This window comes from Motacilla alba, chromosome 1 (assembly GCF_015832195.1).
Source record: "Motacilla alba alba isolate MOTALB_02 chromosome 1, Motacilla_alba_V1.0_pri, whole genome shotgun sequence".
Lineage (NCBI taxonomy): Eukaryota > Metazoa > Chordata > Aves > Passeriformes > Motacillidae > Motacilla > Motacilla alba.
The window spans coordinates 24,546,863-24,572,268 of record NC_052016.1 but is presented as its reverse complement, the minus strand read 5'-3'; the positions used below and the strand labels follow the sequence as shown (position 1 = coordinate 24,572,268).

Here is a 25,406-nt window from a genome sequence, read left to right as displayed (position 1 = left end):
TTGTATACGTTTGCTTTTTCCTTTCCTTCTTTTTCTTTTCTCCTTCTCCTTCTTACTACTATATTTTCTTCCTTTCCTTTCCTTCCTTTCCTTTCCTTTCCTTTCCTTTCCTTTCCTTTCCTTTCCTTTCCTTTCTTTCCTTTCCTTTCCTTTCCTTTCCTTTCCTTTCCTTTCCTTTCCTTTCCTTTCCTTTCCTTTCCTTTCCTTTCCTTTCCTTTCCTTTCCTTTCCTTTCCTTTCCTTTCCTTTCCTTTCCCCTTTCTCTTTCCCCTTCCCCTTTTCCTATTTTCCATCCTCTTTCTCTTTCCTTAGCAGGCAATCACCAAGCCTCCAACCCCGAAACCGACCTGAAAGCAAACACCAGACCTCAACATCTGCTCTTTGCACCGATTACAGAAGGATCAGAGAAGAGGTTGTGGGACCTGCAGGATGACAGCAGGACGTGGTGAGGTACGACACTACCCTGGGCGGTGGTTCCCGACCTCGCAGAGGAGCCAAATCTCCCGGCAGAGCGCGGTAAGTGTCCCTGTCCTTTTCCGGGGCAGCGGTCACCCAGCTGCGAGCGCGGGGCACCCCCGGGAGCGCTCACGTTCCGGCGAAAACGACCTCTCTGTTTTTGTTGCTAATCATTGTTAATCATTAACCGCCCATTAGAATAACACGGTTGAGTCCCGCCGGGTCCCCGCTATCCCCGGGGGCCGCGGCCGAGCCCCCTCCCCCCGGCCGGGCCCCGCTCCCGCGGGCTGTGCCGGGATGGGGAGCGGGGAGGGGGATGCACGGAGCCCGCGGGGCCCCGGGCCTGCCCGCGAGGGCATCCGCGGGGCGCGGAGCCTTTTGTTATGCTAATCCGAGCTGACATCACTCCGCATATCAAAGCAGAGGGGGCCGCATATAAGGCGGCTCCGGGGGCCTCCCCGCCAGAGCGGCCCCGGTCCCCGCGCAGCCCCGTCCGGGCGGAGGTAAGCGGGGACCGCAGGGGTGTGCGAGCCACTGTCGGGAGAGGTGGGAAGGGGACAGCGGCTCGGTGGAGCCCCTCGAAACGCCGAAGGTGCGGGGCTGGCCAAGAACAGGGGTTTGCGAGACGTGGACAGAATTCCAAGGAGAGGGGATGCGTCCCGGAGGATGCATGGGAGTAGGAAGACGCTGGGGGGTTCGACGGAGAGAGGATTCTTAGGGGCTGCAAAGCAGACCGAGGAGATGACAAAGAGAGAGGCGGCTTGGAGACCGCAAGGGAGGAGACCCGGAGGATTGCAAGGAAAAGGGAGACCCGGGAGGATGCATGGGGCAGGGAAAACCGAGGGAATGCGAGGGAGAGGGGAGGCTTGGAGAATGCAAGGGAGAGGAGATACCCGGGGAAAAACAAGGAAGGAGGAGACTCGGAGGCTGAATTAAGAGACCTGACACCCGGCAAGGGGAAGTGTGAGTGCAGGAGCGAGGGGAGGACCCAGGGGAGAAAGAGACCCAGAAGGTGGAGAGACCCGTGCCCGATGAGCTGCAGAGGAGAGGAGACACCCAAGAGCTGGAAGAGAGACTGGAGACCCAGGGGCTTTTGACAGAGGGGAGACATGGAGCTGCAAATGTGCAGGGCAATGCAAGGAGCTGCAGAGGAGAGAGGAGTCCGGGAGGCTGCAGGGTAGTGGGGACACCCAGGGGCTGCGGGGGAGAAGGAAGATCCAGAAGGCAGCAAGGGAGTGGTGAGACCCGGCAGCTGGAATCAGCTCCACCACCCTCTAGTCCTTTTCTCTGCTCCCACTCCTCACTGCAGGTCGTCTGGGGATGACCAGCCCCTAAACCAGGCTACTGTGTTCTTGGAGAGAGCTGCAGGCTGGCAGGAGAGTAAGGTGGATGTGTTTGTTTCCTGGATGGGAAAACTGGAAAAATGTGAGCTGAATACTCACACTTTTATGTACAGTTAAAATTGCCTGCTCCCATCCCTCAGTCCAGAGTCTTGGAAGTGTCTGATGGGAGTGTTTTCTGTGTGCCAGAGTGCGGCTGGCTGCAAACAGCCTTGAGGTGAAGAGGAAAGAGAGCTTTGAATTAAAAGCAGCTCCTGTTTTCAGGAGTCCACAGGCCACTTGCTGTTGGTTTGATCAGTGACCCAGAGCTCACCAGAGCTGTAAACATCACATCTGCCCCCAAAGTGTGTCCCACCCGTCTCCTTGCAAATTGCTTTTGCAAATGTAATCTGTGTTGGACTGAGTGGAAAAATGCGTTATTACCTCTCCAAATAAAAGGGGTGCAATTGCATGCAAAGCTCGCATTCTTTGGGTAGGTATGGAGGAATTTGATAATTTCTCTTCCATTCCAGGGGTTGAAAAAACCCCAAACTGACTTTTTCAGGGCGGGGGGGAGAGTAGAGAATGGTGTTGGCTGGTCAGGTTTACTGAGAGCGTTTAGACCATCTGAGACATTTTACACCCACTTCTTGTGTTGTCCAGAAGTTCACAGGGGTGAGATAAGGGATCTGAAATATCTAAATAGACACTGAAAGGCATGGGCAGGATTAAGGGTTGAAGGTTTCCAGTGTGCTTGTAGAGCAGTGGGAAGAAAAGGGATCTCAAAGATTAAAATATACAGAAATACTCTGAAACAAGAAGCATGTATGCCTGGATGCTCATGGGAGCACTGCTTTCAAGGGATGCATCAAACCCAACAAGTGGGCATTAAGGAAAAACAATCCATGGCAATGAAGTCCTGCCTCCCTTGTAGGCAGTCAGTTTTGTCTTGGACTTCAAGGGAGCCAGGAACTTTCCCCTAGAGGTTATTAAAATCCTTTGTAATAACAGCACTTCTCTAGAAACCATTTAGCCAGGCGCTGGGGCTGGAATAGCCAAAAAGCAGCCTGAATATAAAAATATGCTGCAGATGGCAGAGAAAACACTCAGAAATATTCATTCTCCCCAACCCAATTGCTTCCCAAATGGGAATATTTAGGCAGAAAGCTGCAGCTGGGCAAATCCAGAGCTGAGGATCAGGTAGGATACCCTTTTTCCAGGGTAAGAGATTTCCCAAAATGAAGCTGAGTGCTCCAACCATTCCCAGTCCCTTCTCAAACCTCTTTGAGGGCGTGTTATGGGGGGATGAACAGCTACAGTTTGGGTATGCCAGTGTGCTGTGCAATGGGCTGTGAGACTCCAGAGGTGCAACGTGGTGGGCAGGTTTTTCTGTTTATTTTACTGTTGTCTTTCTCATGAGATGGGAAACCACTGCAAAGACCGCAAAAAGCAGCCTGGAGCAGTGTCTGAAGTGAATAACTGAAGGGAAATCCATTTACTGCTATTAATACTGCTGCTAAAATAAGCAAGCCATGCCCTGGAGACAGAGAGGACCCCTCTAAGGATTTAAGTCCTGCATCTGGTTTGTTTATCTGTTTGGCCTGAAGAAGAAAAAAAAAACAACAAAAGGGTGTGGGGGTATCCTTGAGAGCTTTTTTTGTCTCCTCCAGGCTGCTCCCTGGAGACAAAAACGGGAATTTATGTTTACAAAGTTGCAGCCTTTTCCTTGAGCTCCAGGTGCCAAGGACTTGGAAGAAGTGAGAGGCAGAGTTAATGAGGTGAGAAGAAAAGCAAAAGGTAAAGAGCAAAACACATTTATTGTAACAGATCAGAGAGAAACATCTGCAGGGCAAGGGCATCTGTACTAAGTAGGGAAATGCAGTTTTTATTATTTGTCTTCTCTGCAGAAAAAGAAAGAGGAAAAAATGTGGAGAGAAGAAAGCAAGAGATGAATAACTGAAGCTTTGAGCTAATCTAAAGATCTTTTTTCCCCCTTCTTCTTCCTAAGCAGTTGCACAAACTTTTCGGAGAGGGGAAGAAAAAAAGCCCACTAAAGTGAAGCAGCGAATGAAGTCTTGCCATGTGCAGGGTTAAATGGAAACACACAATCAGACCATAACTCTGTGTAATTCAACCCATACGGTTTGTCTGTCTGTTGACTCGAAAGGTTGTATCAAGGCTTGGCAAGGGAGAGGACTGAGAAGGGATAATCCAAACCTTTTCATGATTCATAAGCCACTCCTTTGCAATTTGGATAATAGATTTCTCTCTTGCAGGGACTCGCTAAACTTCAGAGTTAACTGTAGCTCAGGCTCTTTCTCCTTTCAGGTTGTTCATCTCCAAGAACGAACAATACCCAAACTGAAGGAAAAATACATTGCACAAAATATTAAGAAAACTCCTTTTTTAAAAAAAAAATTCTTTGGAGAAGCTGATTTCCTTTGGCTGGCAGGAGAAAGTGGAGAAAATGAAGCCTAGTCTGCGATTTTTCTTAGCTGGTTTTCTGTTGTTGATTCTGCAGACAGGGCTTTGCTACGGGATAAAATGGATGTAAGTATCTGGCTCCATCTCTTTTTAATGTTTTTGTAGGAATTGCTGGTCTCTTACCTGTTTGTACAACTGCTGCTTGAGGCATGCTGTAAACTGTTTAAAGAGCAGCAAGCACTGCAATTCTCCAGGCATTGATTGATTTCAAGTGTGTGTACTAGGGGCTTATGCTAACAATGTCTCCATCTTCTTTCTAAAATATGCATGATTTAGGCTCATTTGGGTTTTTTCCTTGTCATTTTTTTTCCCCTCTACTAAGGGAAAGACACACACTTGAATGCTCACATGAGCCACTTGATGAAGCTTCTAGCACTAGCTCCTGCTATGCTGGGAAACTCTCCCACCAGGACTGCTGGTTGTGCTGAGTAGGAGCTGAGAGCAGGAGGGATGGCAGCTGAGATAATGCTGCCCATCTCCAACCACAAGGGATGCTTGACAGATAACATGGGTTTTTGCTGGACCTTTTAACCTTTGGATTTTGTGAAGGGTGTTAAAAATGAGGTGAGGAGGGGAGAGGAGGGTGAAGAAATACCAGGGACTGTGGTTGAGTCAGGATTGAGTTTCCTTGGAGGTAATGTACTGCAAAGTGAAAACATCACCATCTAATTTCTTTGCTTAAACAAGCAATCAGTTAGTTGCTTGCTGCAAAATAAACAAACAGGCCACTCCCAAGCCAATCTGGTTTCATGACCTTGATAAGTGATCTGTCTTTTCTACTTGCATTTGGAGCTGGGCACAAAATAAGTAAGGGAACATGAGTTTGCCTCAAATGAGCATCTCTGGTAGAAAAAAAGGCACAATAATATACAATGCCAGGAATACTCTGTAGTGCATTGAAACAAGGATCTTTGGGATAGGTGGTGAAACTTGGACAAGAGGTTCCTGTTTTGCTACTCCTCCTGCCACAGACTTCATGCTATGTCCAGTTGCCATTCTGCTGTTCTAATCATTGTCACTTGAAGGTCTACTCATGCCACCTTTTATAAAGGCTTAAATTTGGATATCTGCAAATTAAGGTATCCCATTGGAGCCAGTGTTTTTACTCCCCATGATGCAGTCAGGGAAGAGAGGATCTTCCAGATGGCAATTTATCTTCTCCAAACAGACATCCAACAGAAATGTAAGTGGTAGCCTCTGGCGATGCTGTGTACTGCAGGGAGCTGCTAGAAGCCTTTTACACATCTGCCTTTTATATCCATAAAGAGAAGCATAGTGAATCTCTCCATAGGGTGTTTAAATGTATATGGTCAGGTGGGAGGAATAGTCACCTACTTTAGGGCATCTTTCAAGGTGGCATGCTTGCCTATGGCAGGAAGATAGGAAATAGATGGTTTTTAAGGTTCCTTCCAACCCAAACCATTCCACAATCTTCCATCTGCTGTCTCCATACTGTAAGTACCATCTTGGAAGTCAGGAGAATAAGGATTTAGTTTGCTCTTCACTGCCTTGGCTTTATACTTTGTAGTAGTCGGCAGGACCTCAGTTACATGACTCAGCTGTTTCTTTCTGCCAGCTTCCTCCAGTATTTAGGCTCTCACGTCTGCCTCTATCTAGCACCAGGAAAGGCAGGCATCTCTCTTCTGAAGGACTTTTAGCAATATGTCCATGAGACTCCTTTGCCATGTTTATTTCTATGCAGCACAGAAATAAAGCTATTTTGTGGCACCCTGATTCAGCAGGGTTTTTATGTGTAGAACCATGACTGACTGGAGGGACTTGTCCATATGCTTGGCATTGGTGTCCCACTTAGGCAAGATACTTAATCATGAGTGAAGGACTTGGGTTCCTCCGAAGGGCAGGGGTGAGATGAGCTCCAGAAGGAACCTGATAGTATGGTGACAAGCCATAGACATGAAAAATGCTGGGAGGCAGGGAAAGGTGCCTAATAGCTTTGCTGCCAAAAACGGCCTTTTGGCTGCTAAGTGGTTAAGCTGCAAGGGTTGCTTTTGGGGGTGAGTGGGGGGAGAAACAGTTGGAGGCAAGACGCCACAGTTGCTGCTCCTCTACTTCCCAGCAGACATATCCCCCCTATCAAAAAGTGAGTGGGAAAGATGAAAGCTGGGATTAAAGTGGTATTTGAAGCATGAATGGCATGCAGATGCACCACTGAGCTCCCCTCACACCTGCTTAAAACCTGGCAGAGACCTGCACTCTCTGTCCACAGCACTTTGCAACTGGGATGCTGGCAGCTGGAAATTCATAAAATTATGTTTGGTTTTTCTTTTGTTTGCTGTTTCTCCTCATTTCCTCACCCTTATTTTCCTATGGAAACACAGACTAATTTTTCCCACTCCCCATCACTCTTTTTTCTTGGGGCTCAGGGACTGTCCTTAGAAATTGCATGGGTAAGTTCTTGGCAAACAGAGTACCAAATACTGAGTAAAACCTCAGACCTGCTTATCCCAGCTCTGGACTCATATTCTGAGTGCCGTACAATTGAAATCTGCTCCTTCCTCCTCTTGCTCATGTACAGAGAGGTGGGGAAAAAGAACAGGATGAAGAAGGAGGAAAGTGCTATGTGATGTTTTCAGTTGTGGGATTTCCTCACTGGTCTGCCTGCTACATCATTTTTGTACACATGGTGCCAGAGGCGAGCTTCAGAGAGGATTTGGGAAGGGAAGGGAAGATAAAGGAGGTGGGTTTCACCAGCCTAGAGATGAGGGAGTGACTGATAAGAAAGGTGATAGGAAATTTAATTTTGATTCAATGCGTGATGTAATTGCGGGGGCGGGGGGAAGAAGAAAAACACAATTTTCAGCTATTTAGGACTTCTCAGTAACAAAAATATGCCCTGAAAATTACTAAAAGCGGGGAGAAGGTAAAAAAGAAAAGAAATTATTTATTTTATTTTGCTTGGCTTATTTGTATGAGTTCTGTGGTCCAAATCCCCATCTGTTGGAAGTTGGTGCTGGGCCCCACCAAACATCCAGCATGGTGTGTGGACAGTCAGCATCTTGTACACATGCTCTTGCTCTTTCTCTTGCTGGAGATATTTCATATCTTGTGCTCTTTTATCTAAGCTCCAGAGAGCTACTCAGGTGTAAAGCCAGAGTATGGGTCCAGAGTATGGTTCCAGATCTTTGCTGGATCAGGATTGTTGTGGAGATACAACCTTTCTCATCAATGTATATGAAACCCTGCGTCTTATTTTTGCAAGCACTTTCCCATCCTGAGAGCAAAGCAGGTATGTGGGGAGGTTACATAATTTTGTGGAGCTCAGTGTTATTTTGTCACAGTGGCTGGGAAGGTGAGGCAGCCATTGGTTTCTATGAGATATATCTTAGGGCCAATGCATCTAGTAATTCTATCATCTTCCCCATCTGCTTTTGCAATCCATTTAGCTTTCCCAGGCGAGTTTGAGTTTGACCAAGCAGGTGCTAGAGCAACTTATTTGGGTAGAACTGAAAAACAGATGAGCATTACAGGGAGCTGCAGCCAGATGTGCATGCCCCAAAGGTGTGCAGATGTTGGGATGTCCAGGCACAGAGTAGCTTCTGAGGCACTTCTGCCTCCACAGGGATTGGCATCTCCTCTGTCCCTCTGTATTGAATATCTCCTTCAGTGTGGTTGTAAATGAGCCAAACACAGCAAGTGATTTGGGCTGGTTATTTTTGGGTTTGTTCTGTTTGTTTTTTGTTTGGGGTTTTTTTTGGTGTCTTTTTGTTTGTTTGTTTGTTCTTGGTTTTTTGGGTTTTTTGATTGTTTTGTTTGTTTGTTTTTGGTTGGTTGGTTGGTTGGTTGGGTTTTTTGTTGTTTGGCTTTTTTTTTTTTTTTTTCCATGGCTTGCACAATATGCCCAGGACTGCAAGTGCTGGCATTAGGAATATCATCATTTTTAGGTAGAGCTTGGTCACTTCAGGAAGTCTCTGCCTGTCCCCATTGTGGTCACCCAATTATGTTTCATGTGCTCTGGAGCAATCCCCAGCTGAGCTCCATTTCCAGCTATTGCTGCACGATTCCTATGGTTAAATTGCAGCCCTTCAGAAGCAAAAGGTAGCTTAACCACGCCTTTTGGTGAACATAGGATGTCCCCCAGCCCACCAGCCTTGAGCAGCCCTTCTGCAGCCAGCAAAAAAGCAGGGGAGAAAATGGAAAGATTTTGTGCTTCCTGGCAGCTCATGCTTCTCTCCTTCAATAAGTAGTGGGAGGGAGCTGGGACGTGGAGACACGGGCGCCTGTGAGGAGACTGTCTGCCTGGCAAGGGACTGCTAGATGAGCTGCTGTGAAAGAACTGCAGGATGGGGATGGCAGGAGGGGAGTAGGCTGGGGGTGAGGAAAGGGGACTACCATGTCTTTGAAGTTTGCTCTTTGCTCCATAGTTGGCAGCTCAGGAAAAGTTGACAAAGCTCCATGGCCTTCCTCGGCACTCAGTGAGCCAACTCACTGCTGGCATTGACTTCATTCAAGCTTGGGCATGAAGTCAACAGCCTTGTGCCCACTACTGCCAGCACTGAATTTGGCACCATATCTGAAAACAGCTCTTATTTTAAGCTTTTAGTTCAGAGTTGGTTTCCCCACACACACATTTCTCTCCCTCTTCCTCTTCTTTCTTTCTTTTTTTTTTTTTTTAAATCCCATAAATCCTACTTCTCTCTTTGAAAAGCCGTTGCAGAACCAGGGGAAGCATTTACCAGGGGATGTGGTGCCTTTCCCAGGACTTGGGGTCTCCAGACTGGAACTGATGCAGAGCAGGGTGGCAGGGGCGTGGGCTGCCTTTGACTACCAGGAGCTTAGACAACATTATTGTAACACCCCTGCAAGCCTTTTCCAGATGAAAACCTGAGAAGATGAGGCTTCTGCAGATTAAAAACCTTAAATGAGATAAAATACAAAAATACTCCTCAATCTCTGTCTCTCTTTATTAATGTTTACCACAGCCATGTAATTTTGTCTAAATCTTTTTGTGTCACCCACATCCCTGCAAGATTAAGAAGTTTAGGAATAGGCATTAAAAAGAATACCTTTTCAGAAAGCAAAGCTGGTAATTTGGAGTAGAAGTTCATGGTTTCACCAGCAGTCCTTTTGAGAGACTTTTACAGATCATGTCGCACAAAGGAGGGTGGGGAGATGCCCTCAGAGAGAAGATTCTTCCACCCTTCAAGGGTGTTTTAAAGCACACCAATGTTTTGCTGCTCAATTGAAGTTTTTTCTCCCTCCCCCTTGACTAGGGGCAGTGTCCTACTCACAGGGTACCTTGTAAACCAAATAATATGTGACTTTCATTGATATCTGCTAGCATCTGAAGGTGCTTCTTGCTAAACTGCACTTTCTATGAATAGTCCTCTCATGGGGCCCAGACATGCAGGAATGGGCCCATACATCTCAAAGGACCTAACACTGCAGAGCATTAATGTTTTCAAATTAATTTAATAACTGCCTGAGATAATTAAAAGAGTAAACAAATGTCATGATCCATCTATGCATATTTCCTCTGTAATTATGTTCATGGTTTTCTGTCAGTATCCAGAACTTCAATTGAAGGACTTGCTGTGTTATATAGAGATCAGGAGATGTTTGGTTTAGGCCCTGTTTATTTAAAGGGATGGATCAAATATGTATATTTAAAAAAAAACCCCACAAAACAACCACCCCTTGGTTTTCTGGAGAATGAAGGATGGGGCAGGAGAATTAAGTGAGAATGTTATTGGGAGGAAACAGTGAAAGACAGCATTTCCAGGGTGAAAGCAGGTAAAATCCCCTTTTCAGATGAAGAGTGTGACTCCACAGAAAGATGTTTTTCAGGTGTTTTTTTCCCAGGTTGAGGAATGAAGCATGTTCTTCTAACTATGCCCTTGAGGGCTGGATTTTAAGGTTGGCTGTGCCCCATTGGCTCCAGCTTCCCTCCCAGTGCTGGTGATCAGTGGAGATGGTGTGAAGACAGGCCAGAGACCCACCACCAAACCCTACCATGGACAAGCCTCTCCTGGGGGATGTTTTTCTTTCCACAAATGGATATTGTTTCCCAATAACGTCGTTGCAGGCAGTGGGTATCCATCACCTGATGCTGCCAGAATTTAGAAAGCAGGGAGGGGTGGTGCATTTCCACAGGGAGGGCTTAGAGTGACATGGAGTGAAGAAGATATTCCTAAATGTAAGACAGAGACTGGGCAAACCAAGGTTGTCAGGGCATGGAATAGATGACCTAATAGGCTTCTCAAATTCCTGATCTCTGATTTATAAAGGCACTTTTCAGTCTCAGCAAGTGACTACAGTAACTGAGTTTTCTTTTCCATCTCCATTACCTTTTAATTTTTCCTCCCGATGCTTGGAGATGTTTCCAATTATAGGTTCTCATAAGCAAAGACATGAAGTTTAGGCCTGGGAGATGCTCAGAAAACACCTTCCTGCATCTTGCAGTTTTATTCTTGGTAGGCTTCCTGGATCTCAGCTCATTCTATGAGAAACAGCCATTGTTGCCATTTACTGAGTTCTCACCAATCAGAAGGTATTTTCCCTCTTCCATGAAGTAAATGGTTTTCTTGTTGCACTACAAAACTGCTTCTCTAATGGTGATCACTTCAAGCCACCTGTAATAATACCGTCTCATTGCATCACATCCTGTTTTTTCACACTGAGGATGAGTTTCAGTCTGAATTCTGCTTTCATCCCTACCTGTAGATGGTTATTCGTGCTATTCATGACTTGTCTGTAACAAGATAGGGGTACCTCAATGTAGCCTTCCACGTCCTTTAAAGAAGCTGAAGACCTCTGTAAAGGACCAGAAAATGTAGTGTAGGACCTAGGAGATATATGCATCCTTCTGGAGGGCCAGCCAAAACATTCCAAGGCTTCTCAAGTACCACCTGACACATCTGATTAGAAAACTGAGCTGCTGCCTCATAGTACAGCCTCTCTCAGAGACTTGGAATGTTCCTCATTTGCCTGAAGCTCAGGCTGTGAAGTTCTCTCACTGCTCCTGCCACACCCTGCCTGTTTCCCTTCCTGCTGGGACATGCCGTGCTGGAGTTTTTATCATCTATACTCCATTACTGATAAGCTGCTTTGGCCTCTTGCCTGATTTGTGTTTCAGCTCGTTCCTGGGAGTTGCTGATAGGCTTTCTGGGATAACTTTTCACAGATTCCTGGTGTCAAGTGCTCATGTCTCATTCAAGCTCCATGCTTATACCATTCAGATGTCTGTATCCCTGCTCAGTGTCTGGGTTTCCCATAAAGAGCAGTAAATGAGCACTTCTAAGTCATGATGGTATCTTACTATAGGACTCAAAAGCACAGAAGGTTAACTGCTTCCTAGATGTGGCTTTTTGCTTTCCATGAGCTAAAGAAGGATCCTGAAGGACTACTGTGAGGTCCACACTGTAGAGGTTTGCAGCCAGGTGACAGTCATACTATTCAGGAACTCATGTCTCTACCTTCAAGGACATGATCTTTCTGAGATACCTGAACACCCAATATATCACCAACAAGTTTTTCTCCACCAGCTCAGGTTCACATCTAAGGCAGGATGAGTCGCCTTCTGGAGGAGCCCCTCTCCAAACAAGGGAACATTGTATGAACATCAGTGTGGATGGGAATGAGATGAACTGCAGGGCAGAATTTCTGATGATTAAATCATAGAATCATTTAGGTTGGAAAAGACCTCTATGATCATTGAGTCCAACCAATAACTTAACACTGCCAAGTCCACCACTTTTTCCTTTCTCTTGAAATTCACTAGCGATGACTTCTGCTTGCAGTGTCTTTAACGGACCTGTTAAATATGGGTATGAAGTATATATTTATATAGCTTTCAGAGCTGTGGTTTGCCTTTCAAGTTTGCCACTGTTTATCTAGTGCCAGAAATGCCATACTCCCAGTCACCTGGGAATTTGTCAGTGTTGGCCTATTCATCCCCAGCAAGGATTTAATGTCTCCAGTTTTCATTAGGGCTCAATTTTAGCTCTGTTTCCATCTAATTTAACTTCTGAAGAATGTGGATGTTACAGTAATAAAGTGAAATGCCCCCCAAAATGTGTTTGCTAATAAGCCAAACTAACCAAGATGACTTGGAATGAATCTGAAAGCCAATACATTTAACAAGCACAAAAGGAAATATGTGTTAAAGTTGTGTTGCCATGATCAGATGCCATCAGATTATTGATTCAGCCTGCTAGAAGGTTGTTTTATGGGAATGAATAACTTTTATGACTACCTTAAAGAGAACTACACACTTGGCTTCTGCTGATCATTTTGGGTGTTCAGGGAAGAAGAGTATGACCCTGTAAAATGCATGTCTCATTTGGTCTTTTTTTAACCTGGAAAAGTTGGCAATTGGACAGTAGAAGAACCACCACTGTGGGATGTTGTTCTTTTCTTCCATGGTAACTTATGTGCTGGTATTCATGGATCCCTTCTCAGATTTGACTGTGGTACTCTCTCTGCACACACTCCCACTGAGCTTTTGCACTATAGTTTTTGGAGACTAGAGAAACAGTCTTATCTATCTGCAACAGTGACTGAATCAGTAGAGGCCCTTGGCATTAACTCTAAGTGAAAGCATATGTTTTGCAAATTTGATGATTTTTTTCCCTAGGCCTTGCAGGGGATTTTCTTCATAATTAATTACATGACATTTAGCATAATCCTTTGAGAGTGTGTGAGACAGATGCTGAATACAAAATACTGATAACACCAATGTTGCTTTTTTTCCCCAAATGCCACAGTCTTGGAGGATCCAGATTTCTTTTATCATGGAACCGATGGGTCATTTTTTACTCTGTTGGGAGGTCTGTGCTCTTCATTCTTCAGCTAACAACTTTCCCCGTAGGATTTACACATCCGGTTGACTTGACATATACCCCTGGAGCTTTGTGCAGCCTCCCCTCAGTAATGGAGAGAACTGCACACTGCTAAAGGGTGTTTTCTTGCCACCAATCTTAAATGACTACTTTATATGAGATAAATCACTCTTCATAGTTGCTCATCTTTCACACCAGCTTTATCTAAGCACCTATTTACAGAAAGCTTTCATTAAGTCAGGTGAATGTAGACGACTAGACTGTGTTTTAATGCTTTTGTGCATGTGCTTGTCTCCTCAGAGCTCTGTCCAAGACTTCTTTGGCTTTGGCCCTGAATCAAACCCAGCACTGCAAGCAGCTTGAAGGCCTGGTGGTTTCTCAGGTGCAGCTGTGCCGCAGCAACCTGGAGCTAATGCAGACCATTATTCAGGCAGCGCGGGAAGTGATAAAGACCTGCCGTAAAACTTTTTCAGACATGCGGTGGAACTGCTCTTCAATAGAGCTGGCTCCTAACTACCTGCTGGACTTAGACAGAGGTAAAACAGCACTGCTGGCTCAGTTGGGACTGGAGTCAGTAGAGTCAGCCTGTTTTTGTGTGTGCTTGTGTGTGTGTGTTTGTGTGTGCTTGTGTGCGTTTGTGTATGTTTGTGTGCTGGAGATAGGAAGGGTCTTGCTCCTGGGAGGCCATGAAAGGACTACAAAGCCTACTTGTCCTGTTCTCTGAGACCACATTCATCATTATGGTGCCAGTCATGCCCAGAGGCTCTTGGATCCAAGACCTTGTCTACCACAATTCTTACAAAGCAGACCACCGTTCTGGTCTGCTCATCCCACTAGGAGTCATGGAACGAGCACAGGAGCAAAAGGAGGCAGGAGAGTCCACAGGAGGGCTTAACCATATGCTCCAAGAGCAAATCACACCACAATGAACAAGATACCTAAATCCACGTGACTCCTTGCCCTGCTGGGATGTTGTCTTATGTTGAAGAGTTCACTTAGATGTGCTTCAAACTAGTGGTGGCATGGGACATCTCAGCTGCAGTGATTTGGTGTGTTGGCTGCTCTGTGGGACACAGACTGTGTGAGTCTCTTTTTGGGGAATGTTTATCTGGCCCAGGGGCTGAGCTGGAGTTCTTGTCTCTTTCAGGCACAAGGGAGTCAGCATTTGTATATGCCCTCTCTGCTGCTGCCATCAGCCACACCATTGCCAGAGCCTGCACCACCGGGGACCTCCCTGGCTGTTCCTGTGGTCCCATCCCAGGTGAGACACCTGGACCTGGGTATCGATGGGGAGGATGTGCAGACAACCTCAACTATGGTCTTATCATGGGGTCCAAATTTTCAGATGCTCCCATGAAGATGAAAAAATCAGGATCACAAGCCAATAAACTGATGCATCTGCACAACAGTGAAGTAGGGAGACAGGTAACAAATCCACAAGAGTTATTGTACTTGTACAATCATCTGTAGTGTTGGTCACTTGATGAGGTTCAGTGTCTCTATCAGCTAGTGAAAGGGGCAGGTTTCTCAAAGATTGCTCTGAAGTCCTTTGGCCTGCTGAAAATTGTAGCTCCCTATGACTCAGGGAGTCCCAAATGCTATTATTAGCCCTGTTTAACCGTGGGTGGGATGTCTCATTGCCACCTGTTGCACAATCAGTGTTGGCTTTGGCTCTGCCTACCCCAGGAGGTGTGGGGATGGGTCCCATTGTGCTCTGCCAAGGCATTGTGGGGGTAAAGTGCTGTGTAAACATGGAGGATTATCATCTGCCAGATGCATCCAGCAGCAGTTGCCTCCAGCCATCCCTGCAGGCAGGAGGGAGGATTTTTTTCCTTTTTAAACTGCTATGCTAGTGATTATTCTCATATCTGGCACAAGCTGCTTTTAACAGCTTGCATCCAGTGGAGGGATAATATTTACCATGTGCAGTGCCTGGTGTGCACTGATGTGCAAATCCCTGTAGCAGCTGTCCATACAGCTGAAGAAATGGATGGGGGAGGGCTATAAAACTGACCCCTGCACCCATCTCTGAGGCTCCAGTGGTTCCATAGACTGCTCCTACTGCACAGTTTGGTCTTTCCAGGGCTGCCTGTGCAGACAAACTTGGAGCATGCTGAGCTCATTGGGAGTTTGCTGTGTAGCTACAGGCTGAGGCCACCTTTGCAGAGCACAACCCTCTCTGGCTCTTTTTTTATTTTTCTTTTTTCTGCTCTTCCCACACTATTTGGTTGGTTTGCTTGGGGTTTAAGGGTTTTTAAAATTTTTATTTTATTTTTGTAATGTCTTGATTTTTTGTTTCAATTGCAAAGGGCAAATTTTTGTTTGAGACATTGTGTTGCCATGGCTGGTGCATTCAGCCCTTCCTGGCATTATCCTGCCATGTCCCACTAAAATGAGAATAGTACAGAATCGAAGTAAAAGGCTATTTTGGCCCCATGACCAGCAGAAAGGAAGGGTGAGAGTGCATTGAATTCAACAAAGCCATGACATCTCTTACCGAAGCCCAGAGCTGCTGGAGGTTGAAATTGATGTTAATTATCTATTTATGGAATGTTTTGATATTCATCTCCTTAGGAATTTTGAGGGTGTAAATGCAGCCCAATATAGATATCTAATCAAAATTCAAAATACTCTTCTGGCTGTAAAGGAGCCCTTGTGAAAGTAGTCCTGGACTGATAGTGATCACCAAAGAGCTGTAGGATCTCATTTGCTTTCAAAGTAGCCACTCTAGACTGCCTGTGCAGAAATGAGAACAGTAGTACTTTTCTACAGCAGTTCCTGCTGAGGAAGCACCTTCATTAGCAAGCTTGCGGGGTGTTTGGCTGTAAGAGAAGGGCATTTCCTAACTCCCGCATTCCTTTTTTCAGGTCTTGAAAGCCTCTCTTGAAATGAAATGTAAGTGCCATGGAGTTTCTGGGTCATGCTCTATCAAGACCTGTTGGAAAGGCCTTCAAGAACTGCGAGACATTGCATTGGACCTCAAAACCAAATATTTATCTGCCACCAAGGTTGTTCACCGGCCCATGGGCACACGCAAATACCTTGTGCCAAAGGATATTGATATCAGGCCAGTTAAAGAGACAGAGCTGATTTACCTGCAGAGCTCACCTGATTTCTGCATGAAGAATGAAAAAGTGGGGTCACATGGGACCCAGGACAGGTGAGGACTTCTGCAGTGGGTACTCACTGTACTCTGACCCCAAAGAGGAAAGGGCAAGAGGGGAACATGTATGAATAAGGGGCAATCAACGAGGTGACATGTACAAGCAGGTTAAGTACATCTCTAACATACAATATGGTTTAGCAATTCCTAGCCCTGTTAGTGATGGCTGTGGCCAAGACAGGGCTTGCTGACACATTTTCCATGACACAGTCAGGCACAAGATACATTTCAAAATTCCCTGGGCAGCTTACCTCCATGGGAACTTGTAAGGACCAAGCAGCTGCTTTATACTGTGTTGAGTCTCAGTAATTTCTTGCAGTCACTGCTGATTAGAAGAGTTGTTACTCTAAGGCTCCCTTAAGTAGGCAAATGTTAACCCAGTTAGAACCAGCATTCCTAGATTGCCTTAAAAAAACCCACTTCAAAACTGCAAAGATTATATTTAATTTTTTTTTCTTCTACTGCATATTAAAGGTCCAGGTGCTTATGACTCTGCAGAGGAATTTCTTTATTGCATTAATATTGGGGATTTAAGGTCATGATGGTCAAGCCCAGCCTCCGCTGGGCAGCATACTGTCCCCTTTCACAGGTAGCAGACATGCCTTTCTCTTCCCACCATCTGTTTAATTTCCTCCAAGACAAACTAATTCACCATTTCAACAATCTGAGCATCTCTAGGTGGGCAGACCCATCTGACCTCTCTAGAGGTGAACCATCAACAGCCAAAAAAAGTATGTTTCCAGAATTTTCCTAATTTTTGTTAGGTGGCTGTAATGGCTGGATTTCAACCTCTCTTGCTGGTTTACCTTTCTTTAGATAGTTCTCATAATTCTTCTTTGCTCTTTCTGTTATTTTGTAGTGGAGGCTCAGGCAAGCGGCAAGTAGTATGTGCCTGGCCTATTTTGGGATGCCTTCCTTTTAATGTAGTGGACATACTTGTATTTGGACCACTGTCCAAGAAGATTTTGAGAGAAATGAAATGACCCAAATGCAGACAAGATAAACTATATATGGATGTGGGAATGTGACAGCTGGGGACATGTGTTAGTGGCGGGCTTGGCAGTGCTGTGGACTTGATGATTTTAGAGGGCTTTTACAGCCTAAATGATTCTGTGATTCTGCATCAGCACGTAATTGGTGGAACTGATCAGTAGGTAAGACAGCTGAATGAGACAAGACTGTCTTTTTTGGCCCCTGATGTTTTATGACAGTTAATGTCCTGTATCCTCTGACATCAGTGCCTGGACTGCTCTACAACAGCACATATCTGACAGCTCTGTGGTGGGAACACTAGGCTGACCTTTATCACCAATTCAGCAGTGGAGCATTAATTATCAAGTGAAGGTGTTAATAAGTCACTAAGAATAGCTACGAAAAAGCATGTCTTGAAACAGGTTTCTGACAGAAAATGTCATCTTCGTGGAAGTGAAGTTTTTGTGGATTTGTATGGATTTTGACATATTCGTGCCTTGAAAATGATCTCTTTGTTCTGCCTTTCTGTTTTGCAAGGAAAAAACTGGTGAAGATTATTTGGAAATTAGTTTTATAGGCGTTGCATTAAATGAACAGATTTTGTCAAAACAAAGTTGAATTCATTACAGATTTGCCAAGTAAAACATTTTCCATGAGCTGAAATCCTTTAAAGGGACAGGGAGGTGTGACTTCTTCATCTAATCTAATTTTACAGCAGATTTCAACTTTTTATCCCATCTAGGGATGAAAAATATGTCAAGGTCCTGAATGATTTTTTTTTTCCTTCTGAGGAAACGAAAATGTGTATTGCAGGCGTCCGTTTATCCCAAGCTGGATGACAGCCATGATTGTGAACCTGCCAGCCAAGGGTCCACAGGAAGTGAGATTGAGTGAGGATTTAGAAGACCAAGATATTAAGGCGGGAGGGGATGACTTTCAAAAGAAACTTGTCAAAAACTACTCCTCATTCTCAGATGTGCAAGATGGTGATAGCCATGGGAAGGAAGGAGGGTGAGATAGTTCTGTGCTGAGCTTCAGGCATCACTCAGACCAAGTTTTAAGGTCATGTGTGATTTGGCTTGTTTTCATTACAGTCCATCTGCAGCCTCTTGAGAAGATGCCTGGTGTTTCAAAATTGGCATGTGTTATACAAGCCATAGCAACTCCTTTCCTGAACCAAATTACTAGAGGAAATAAATGTAAAATACACACAGTGTGCTTGAAGATTGGTCCATGCTTCCTGGGGGAAGCAGGAAAAGGGAGGAGATCTTCCCTAGTCTCCTCCTCCCATGGATGCCTTTTTCTCTTTGCAATATTTTTTTTCTCACGAAGAGGGTGCCTAAATGAATTTTAAATGTGGTACCTCTGTCCCAGCCTGCTGCAGGGCTGCAGAGATAATGTCTAGTTACAGGGATAAGGTAGAAGGAGCACAAAAGGAATGCTGTTGGAGAGAGGACATGGCAAAATGTGGTTTATGCTTCAGAATGATGTAAAAATGCTCACATAGGAATAGCTCAAACATGTTTTTATTTAATGAGTCATGTCCTGGAGCCATTTGAACATTTTATCTTTATGTACATAAAAGTTTTCTGAAGGTAGATCCCACTGTTTCCAAGTAGTCTAGTTTTTCAGGCCAGTCATCCCAATGAAGTTAAAAAAGGGGTTTTTTTTGTTGTGGTCCCTTCTTTGGTCTACTCTGTCTTCAACCACCTTCCCATATCCTTTCTGGCCTTTTTCTGGGTGCAGAGGTCAGTCCATGCCTGGGCTGTATAGTGCAGTCCCCTATGTCCACAGCTCAGAAGACTTTGATCTGGCCATCTTCAGTATTTTCCAGCCCTGCTTTCTGCCTCCAAAGGGATTTGGAAGGGGCAATATGCCACTAACACCCCCTTTTCCTGTTCCTTGATTAAAATATTCATATTGATGCATTTTTGTGACAAAAAAAAATTAGCAGTTTTGCAGCATATCCAGGGAAAGTCCTTTTCCTCCTCCCTCTCCCCAAGGTCTGGTTCTTGCTCATAGCATGCTGGAAACAGGACGGACGTTGATGGTTAAGTTGCAATACTTTGGATGTGTTGGAGTTCGCTGTGTGCTGTAGGAAATAATCCTGCACTGCCAGGTGGGTGGAAAGGATAATCTAATTGGTGATCCCCCTAATATGAGGGATCATATTATGTAGACTTATTGTGTGTTTTTCAGGCAGGAAAAGGAATTACTTTGTAGATGAACATATGAAAATCCACTCGGAAAATGAGTCCCCGATTACCCAAAAGCCTGTTAGAGCTCTTTCCTGAAAGGATTTCAAAGCCTTCTGCAAAACAAGCCTGAAACATTTTCTAAGACAGTTTGGACATTCTTAGCTTGTTGAAATTTAGAAATGGTTGGAAATCTGCATGCCTCCAAGTGCTCAGGGTATGTCCCGATTTCAAAGTCACGGAACTAAACTCAAACCTGAGGTTTGAGGCCCCTTTGAAGTGCTGAAAAGCTGATTAAGGAGCTGATTTTTGCAACCAGTTTTGCAAACAAGACTTACAGCCACAATGACTCCAGCCAAACTCTGCTTATATACCACCATCACACTTTCATAACCAATTAAAAATGGTCTGGAGAAAAGTCTAAAGAAGCTGATCTGTTAAGCTGCAAGTAAAACTTTCAATACAACAAATCAACCACTGGGGAAGAAATGTAAATATTCCCCTTCTCAGAGATTTCTTGGACAAAAGCACTTTTTCATCTTTTAATGAAGTAGTTCAGTTGCTCCTGCCTGAAAAAATCACTACCAGCTTGGAGTAAATGAAAAATAATGGCAGATTATAAAATTGAGATCCCTTTTGTGAGAAAATGTGGGGTTTCACCCCCAGATTGGGATGACCCCGAAAGATGGAAAAGTCCCTCCTCCAACCCGTGCCTTCGAAGAAAGACTCAGTAGTCTTCTGTTGTCTGTTCTCAAGGTTGTTTATTGTTGGTTATCTAAAAGATTCTTCTCCCTGAACTGCTGTGGCCCGTTCAGCAGCTCAGACAAAGGCACTCTGCCCTCCCAGGAGGCTGGTGCCATCTTTTATATCATATATTACGTACTACATGTTTATGCTTTTTCTCCAATACCTACTATCTATATTGAATGGTGACTTTCTACTCTAGACCAATCTGTGAGTGCCAACATCACCAAAGACATGGAGGCTAGGAAGGAGAAAGAAAGAGGACAGGGCACACCCAAGTCCCTCCATCTTAGATCTCCTGACCCCCATGTACAAAACTTGGACCCCTGCGTACAAGGCTTAAAACCCCCCTGTACAGCACTCAGAAATCCTTCCTTTCACTTCGTGACTACTTCTACTACAATATCTAAACTTTTGTGACTTCTTGTTCTTCTTGCAAAGTTGGTAAACTGTTCCATGGGTCAGATTCAAAGCCACAGGGGTCTCTGGCTGCATGCCAGGGTCTCAGATGCTTTTGACCTGGGTCTGGAACGTCCGAGAATGTCTGTGGGACATTCTGAGTTCCGACATGAAAAGAAGCAAAAATATGAATCTTCTTTATAAGCAGGGTGCAATGTATCATGTTTCAAAGTCGATTTAAGTCTCCTTAATGAATTCAAGGAAAGGGAAATTCTGCCATGCATGCAAAAGCATCCAGCCCCTGAAACCTTGCAGGGATAACAGAGCTGTTTATTACTAATTTTTCCCAGAGCAGTCTTGGAACCAATCCAAATGCGGGAAGGAGCTCTCTTAGGCTGCAGAAATCAGGCTGCAACAAACTATGTGCTGCAGCCTAGCTGGGTTGATCAGTCACCACTCCTCAGTTGACTCACTGTGGCAAGGAATGTGGCCACACTCTGGTGGCTGCTCCTTGCTCACATGTCCTTTCTTTACTCCAATATAAAATATTAGTAACAAATGCCTTAGGCTGGCATGCTTTCTTGGATATGAACATACATGGAGTTAGCTGAGCATGCATCTGCTGCTCAGTTTCCAGTGTTCAGTGGCAGCCCTTGATGCCACTTCTTTCCTGCTACCCCAAAAATGTGTTTTGTATTGCATATGGGGATTGTTCAACCTGTGGAAGAGAAGGCTCTGGGGAGACCTTAAAGCCCCTTCCAGTGCCTTTAGGGGCTCCAAGAGAGCTGGAGAGGGCCTTTGGACAAATGCCCGGAGTGACAGGACAAGGGGGAATGTCTTCCCACTGCTAGAGAACAGGGTTAGATGGGATATTGGGAAGAAATTTTTCCCTGTGAGGCTGTTCACTGGAACCGGTTGTTTAGAGAAGTTGTGGCTGCCCCATCCCTGGACATGTTCCAGGCCATACTGGATGGGGCTTGGGACAACCAGTGGAAAGTGTCCCTACTCATGGCGTGTGGGCTGGAACAAGGTGATCTTGGACTACACTGTCCCCCTGTACCAAGCACTGGTGAGGCTGCACCTTGAGTGCTATGTTAGTGTCATTGCCCTTACTCCAAGGCAGACATTGAGGTGCTGGAGTATGCCCAGAGAAGGGCTGTTTGAGGGGTCTGGAATGTAAGTCATACAAGGAGTAACTGAGAGTACTGGCATTGCTGAGTCTGGAGAAGAGAAGGCTCAGGGGAGACATTGTCACACTCTACAAATCCCTGAAAGGAGATTGTAATCAGGCCGTGGTTGGTCTCTTCTCCCAGGAAATCAGCAATAGGAGAAGGTAATGGCTTCAAGTTGCACTGAGGGATATTAAGAAGATTTTCTTCAGTGATAGATTCATTCAGCATTGAAACAGGCTTCCCAGGGAAGTCACCGGCCCTGGAAGTGTTTAAAAAATGAGTGAACGTGGCACTCATTAAAAAATGAGTGAACATTTGTGATATGGCTTAGTGGGCTTGGTGGTATTGAGCCCAGGGTTGGACTTTATGATCTTGGAGGTTTTCCTGACCTTAATGATTCTGTTCTATGATGCCATGATCTCCAAGGTTCCCTTCCAACCCAAACCACTCTGTGATTCTTTGTTTATGAAGGCAATAAAAGTTTTTGGCAGAAGCACTCATATGAAGCTGGGGAAGAGTAGTAGTTATGGGTAGACAACAGCATTTGCTGTTTGTTTTTCTTTGCAGCTTCTTTTAGTTTCTGTTAGTGAGGGCACAGGATAAGATGAGCTTTGAGTGAGTTATAATGTGTTCGATGATAGTTGGTTTTGGAACAGTTATCAGATGTGCTACCATTTTTTTTTTATAAGAATTGACAAATTCTGAATAAGAAATAGCAAATAATGCTTTTGTGTGTATTCCATAAGAACCAAAGGAAACCTGCTCTAGCTAAAGATGCCCTTGTACTTAGCAGGGGGCAGGTGGACTAGATGGCCTTTAAGGTTCCTTCCAACCCAAACTTTTCTGTGATTTTATAAAAGTCAGAAAAACATTTGCTTTCTATTCCTCCCACCTTATTTAGGTGTTATTCCTTCTTTCCCAGGGCAACATGCTTGCAGCTGGTGCCCATTTCAGTAAGTAGGCTGGCCACCTATGCATTTCTGGTAATCTTAGTTAATGTGTGGGGAAGATTGATTTTTTTCTACTTTGAGAGACCTGGATTTGTAATAAAGTTTCCTGAAGAGGTTTGGGAATAATAAATTTATTTGCAAAAAGAATAATTTCACACAGTAAAATGGCAATGGATAATGAATCCAGCTCTCTTAAACATATTTAGTCTGCAACCAAACCGTCTGCAACCAAATGGCATTTGAGTTATAGAAAATTTGGTCTGGGAATGATTTTCCATGGAGCTTGATCTTTTCAGGAGCAAAATTGAACTGACACCACCTAGGCTGTTACTGAAGACGTTTCTCTACTCTGGTCTTAAAAGCAGTTTCCCTGAACAACCTGATCCAGGGTTTTACTATCCTCAGTGTTAGGCTCTTCTTAATCGAAATTTAACTAAACATAATCTAAAATAAAACTAATAATTTCTTGTCATCTTGGCATATAAAGAACATTTGTTCTCTCCCTTGTAGCAGTAATCTTTTATAGAGGGGAAGACACCTCTTTCAATATACTTCTCTAAATCAGTTCCTTTGTTTTCTACTTTCTGAACTGCTCCTCTGGCTCCCCTGGAAACATTCCACATTTAGCTGGATCTTTCTCAAAGTGTGTTGCTTACTTTGCACTTCAATCCACTGTCACAAAATATCCTCAACTCCTTCTTCCCTAGCATTATCCCCAAACTTTTAAGCTCACTCTCAACTTCTCATTAATGAAAATGCAGGCTAATTCCAGGATCTCTCTTGACATCTCCTCACTGACATATGCTGATAACTCTTTCTCGCACAGTTGTTTAGTGTCAGTTTCCAGTCATTCCTTGTGGATGAGAATGCAATTTAAAAGTAGATAAGATTCTGCCCTCAAAATCTTACATGAAGCTGTGACCTTGATGTATTTTCATAAATGTCCATTGTGTTATATATCTCCTGAGGGATTTGAATTATTTTTCCCTTTCTTTCTTTTATATACTGCTGCATTACTTGACATTACTAGAGCAAGGGGCACCAAAGAGATAAATAGGAATTTGATTTAAATGAGAAAAAAAAATTACACAGCAGTACTGTGTTCTGGGATTTGGGACTGCTGGAGTTCATGAAGGCAGATCGTTTCCCTGTGGTCAGAAAAGGGCTGAGGGAATCACACAGCCAAGGGGATGAAGATGTCAAGGAAGGAACATCCCTTCTGTCATCCCTAATGCAACAGCCCAGGTGCTGGCAGTGTATGAGAAAAAGGACTACAGAAAGTGCTTAGATTTATGTAAAAGTATCTCCCTCATCCACTAGGAGATGAACTGGGCCAGGAAGGCAGTTGCTGTGCCCTAGAATGACTTTTTTAATATCCTCATTAAGAAGTCCTTATTAATAGGACTGATGGAGTGAGGTTCCAGCAGGTATCTCACCCCTGACATTACATGTCATAATTGTGGGTGACAGTACAGAGTTGGCCTCAATTTGGATCGCAGGTGCCAGCTGTGCAACCAAAAAAAAATGTATCCTTCTATCTGCTGATGGGACAGAGTAAATAGGGGTTCATGATGAAGTTGTGTGACATTGCTAAGTTGGATTTCATCAATCTTAGAGGTCTTTTCCAACCAAAATAATGCCATGATCTCTGCCTTTAAAAATTAAAATCCCTACTCTCCATCTGGGCGAAGACTCTTAGAAGTTCTGGGGTGTCCTTCACCTCGGCTGAGGAGCCACCCCCATGATGAGGCTGAATGGTGTATTGCAGTGCTTCTGCAAATGAGGGCTGGAAAGGGGACATTTTGGACAGGAATATTGAGTGGGATTTGTCTAGACAACACTGCTGACCTTCTCCGTGCTTAAAGAAGAAATAAGCACTGTGACAATGGTAAAAGCCTGCTCTTGAGCCAGACCTTTGGCTGGGATTATGGCTGAAGCATAATTTCTCAACAGTCTTCCAAGTGCTTCTAGAGGTTACAGCATTGTGTTACGATGCAATTGCCTGTCTTCATGTTTTCCCTCCAAGGCTCAGGAGGAGGGCATTTCTCTGAGTTGCTGAAATTGTGCTGGACCAGGCCCAAAACAAATGAGATTGAATTTAACCCATCAGTGGGGAGCCTGGTGAGATCACAACTGTAGGCTCTGAAAGCTGACGTTCAGGGCTACTCCTGTGGGTGAACTCAGGTCTTTGGAGTTCTTTGTCTTCCCCCACTGGCTGAGAAGCTACCTGCTTCATCTTGTTTAATAAAAAATGAATCTAACTCATATCCAGGCCTATGCTTTAACACAGAAAACAAAATCTCTGCTTAATGGCATTGTCAGGAAATTTTTCTAAAAGCCCATATAGGTTTACGATGGGGTCAAAACTTTGTTTTGGCTATTCATCCCACCCATTCTGAATGTCCCCATTTCCTGATACCAAACTGAGGGAAGTGTGAGGATTTATTTAATAAGATTTTTCTTCTTTCCTTTCTTTGTTTCAGATTGTGGGCAATGGGGAAGGTATATGGGAAGGCATATCTTCTACTAGAATCACTTTTTTATTAGTCACTTTTTTATTTTTTTTTTTTTCTTTTTTTTTTTTTTTTTTTTTTTTTTTTTTTTGGCGAGCCACAGGAGTGGATGGAGGGAAAGAGAGAATCCCAGGTCCCAGTACAGCAGGTAGAAGAGTTTTGCTTTCTATTTTAATGGGGTAAATATCACTGCTGTGTGCTTTGTATGTTTGGGGAGTGAATGTACTCAGTGGCGAGCTGGA

The 25,406-nt window shown here is 44.4% G+C and overlaps 1 protein-coding gene across 7 annotated transcripts in view; it reads left to right on the top strand.

Annotated features, from left to right (window-relative positions):
• The first annotated feature begins 403 nt into the window (after window positions 1-403).
• Window positions 404-25,406, top strand: part of WNT11 (Wnt family member 11) — a 52,018-nt gene continuing 27,015 nt past the window's right edge. The window contains exons 1-7 of one of the 7 annotated variants that reach the window (XM_038149266.1): window positions 572-958; window positions 4,103-4,324; window positions 13,357-13,592; window positions 14,204-14,317; window positions 14,402-14,481; window positions 15,924-16,216; window positions 25,268-25,312. In XM_038149266.1, coding sequence (XP_038005194.1) covers window positions 4,242-4,324; window positions 13,357-13,592; window positions 14,204-14,317; window positions 14,402-14,481; window positions 15,924-16,216; window positions 25,268-25,312 — 851 coding nt within the window. In that variant the 5' untranslated portion in view covers window positions 572-958; window positions 4,103-4,241. Of the gene's footprint in view, window positions 516-571; window positions 1,048-3,530; window positions 3,553-4,102; window positions 4,325-13,356; window positions 13,593-14,203; window positions 14,482-15,923; window positions 16,217-25,267; window positions 25,313-25,406 lie in introns of those variants that run through there. The other 6 variants (XM_038149240.1, XM_038149223.1, XM_038149231.1 and 3 more) reach the window with 6 other exon arrangements.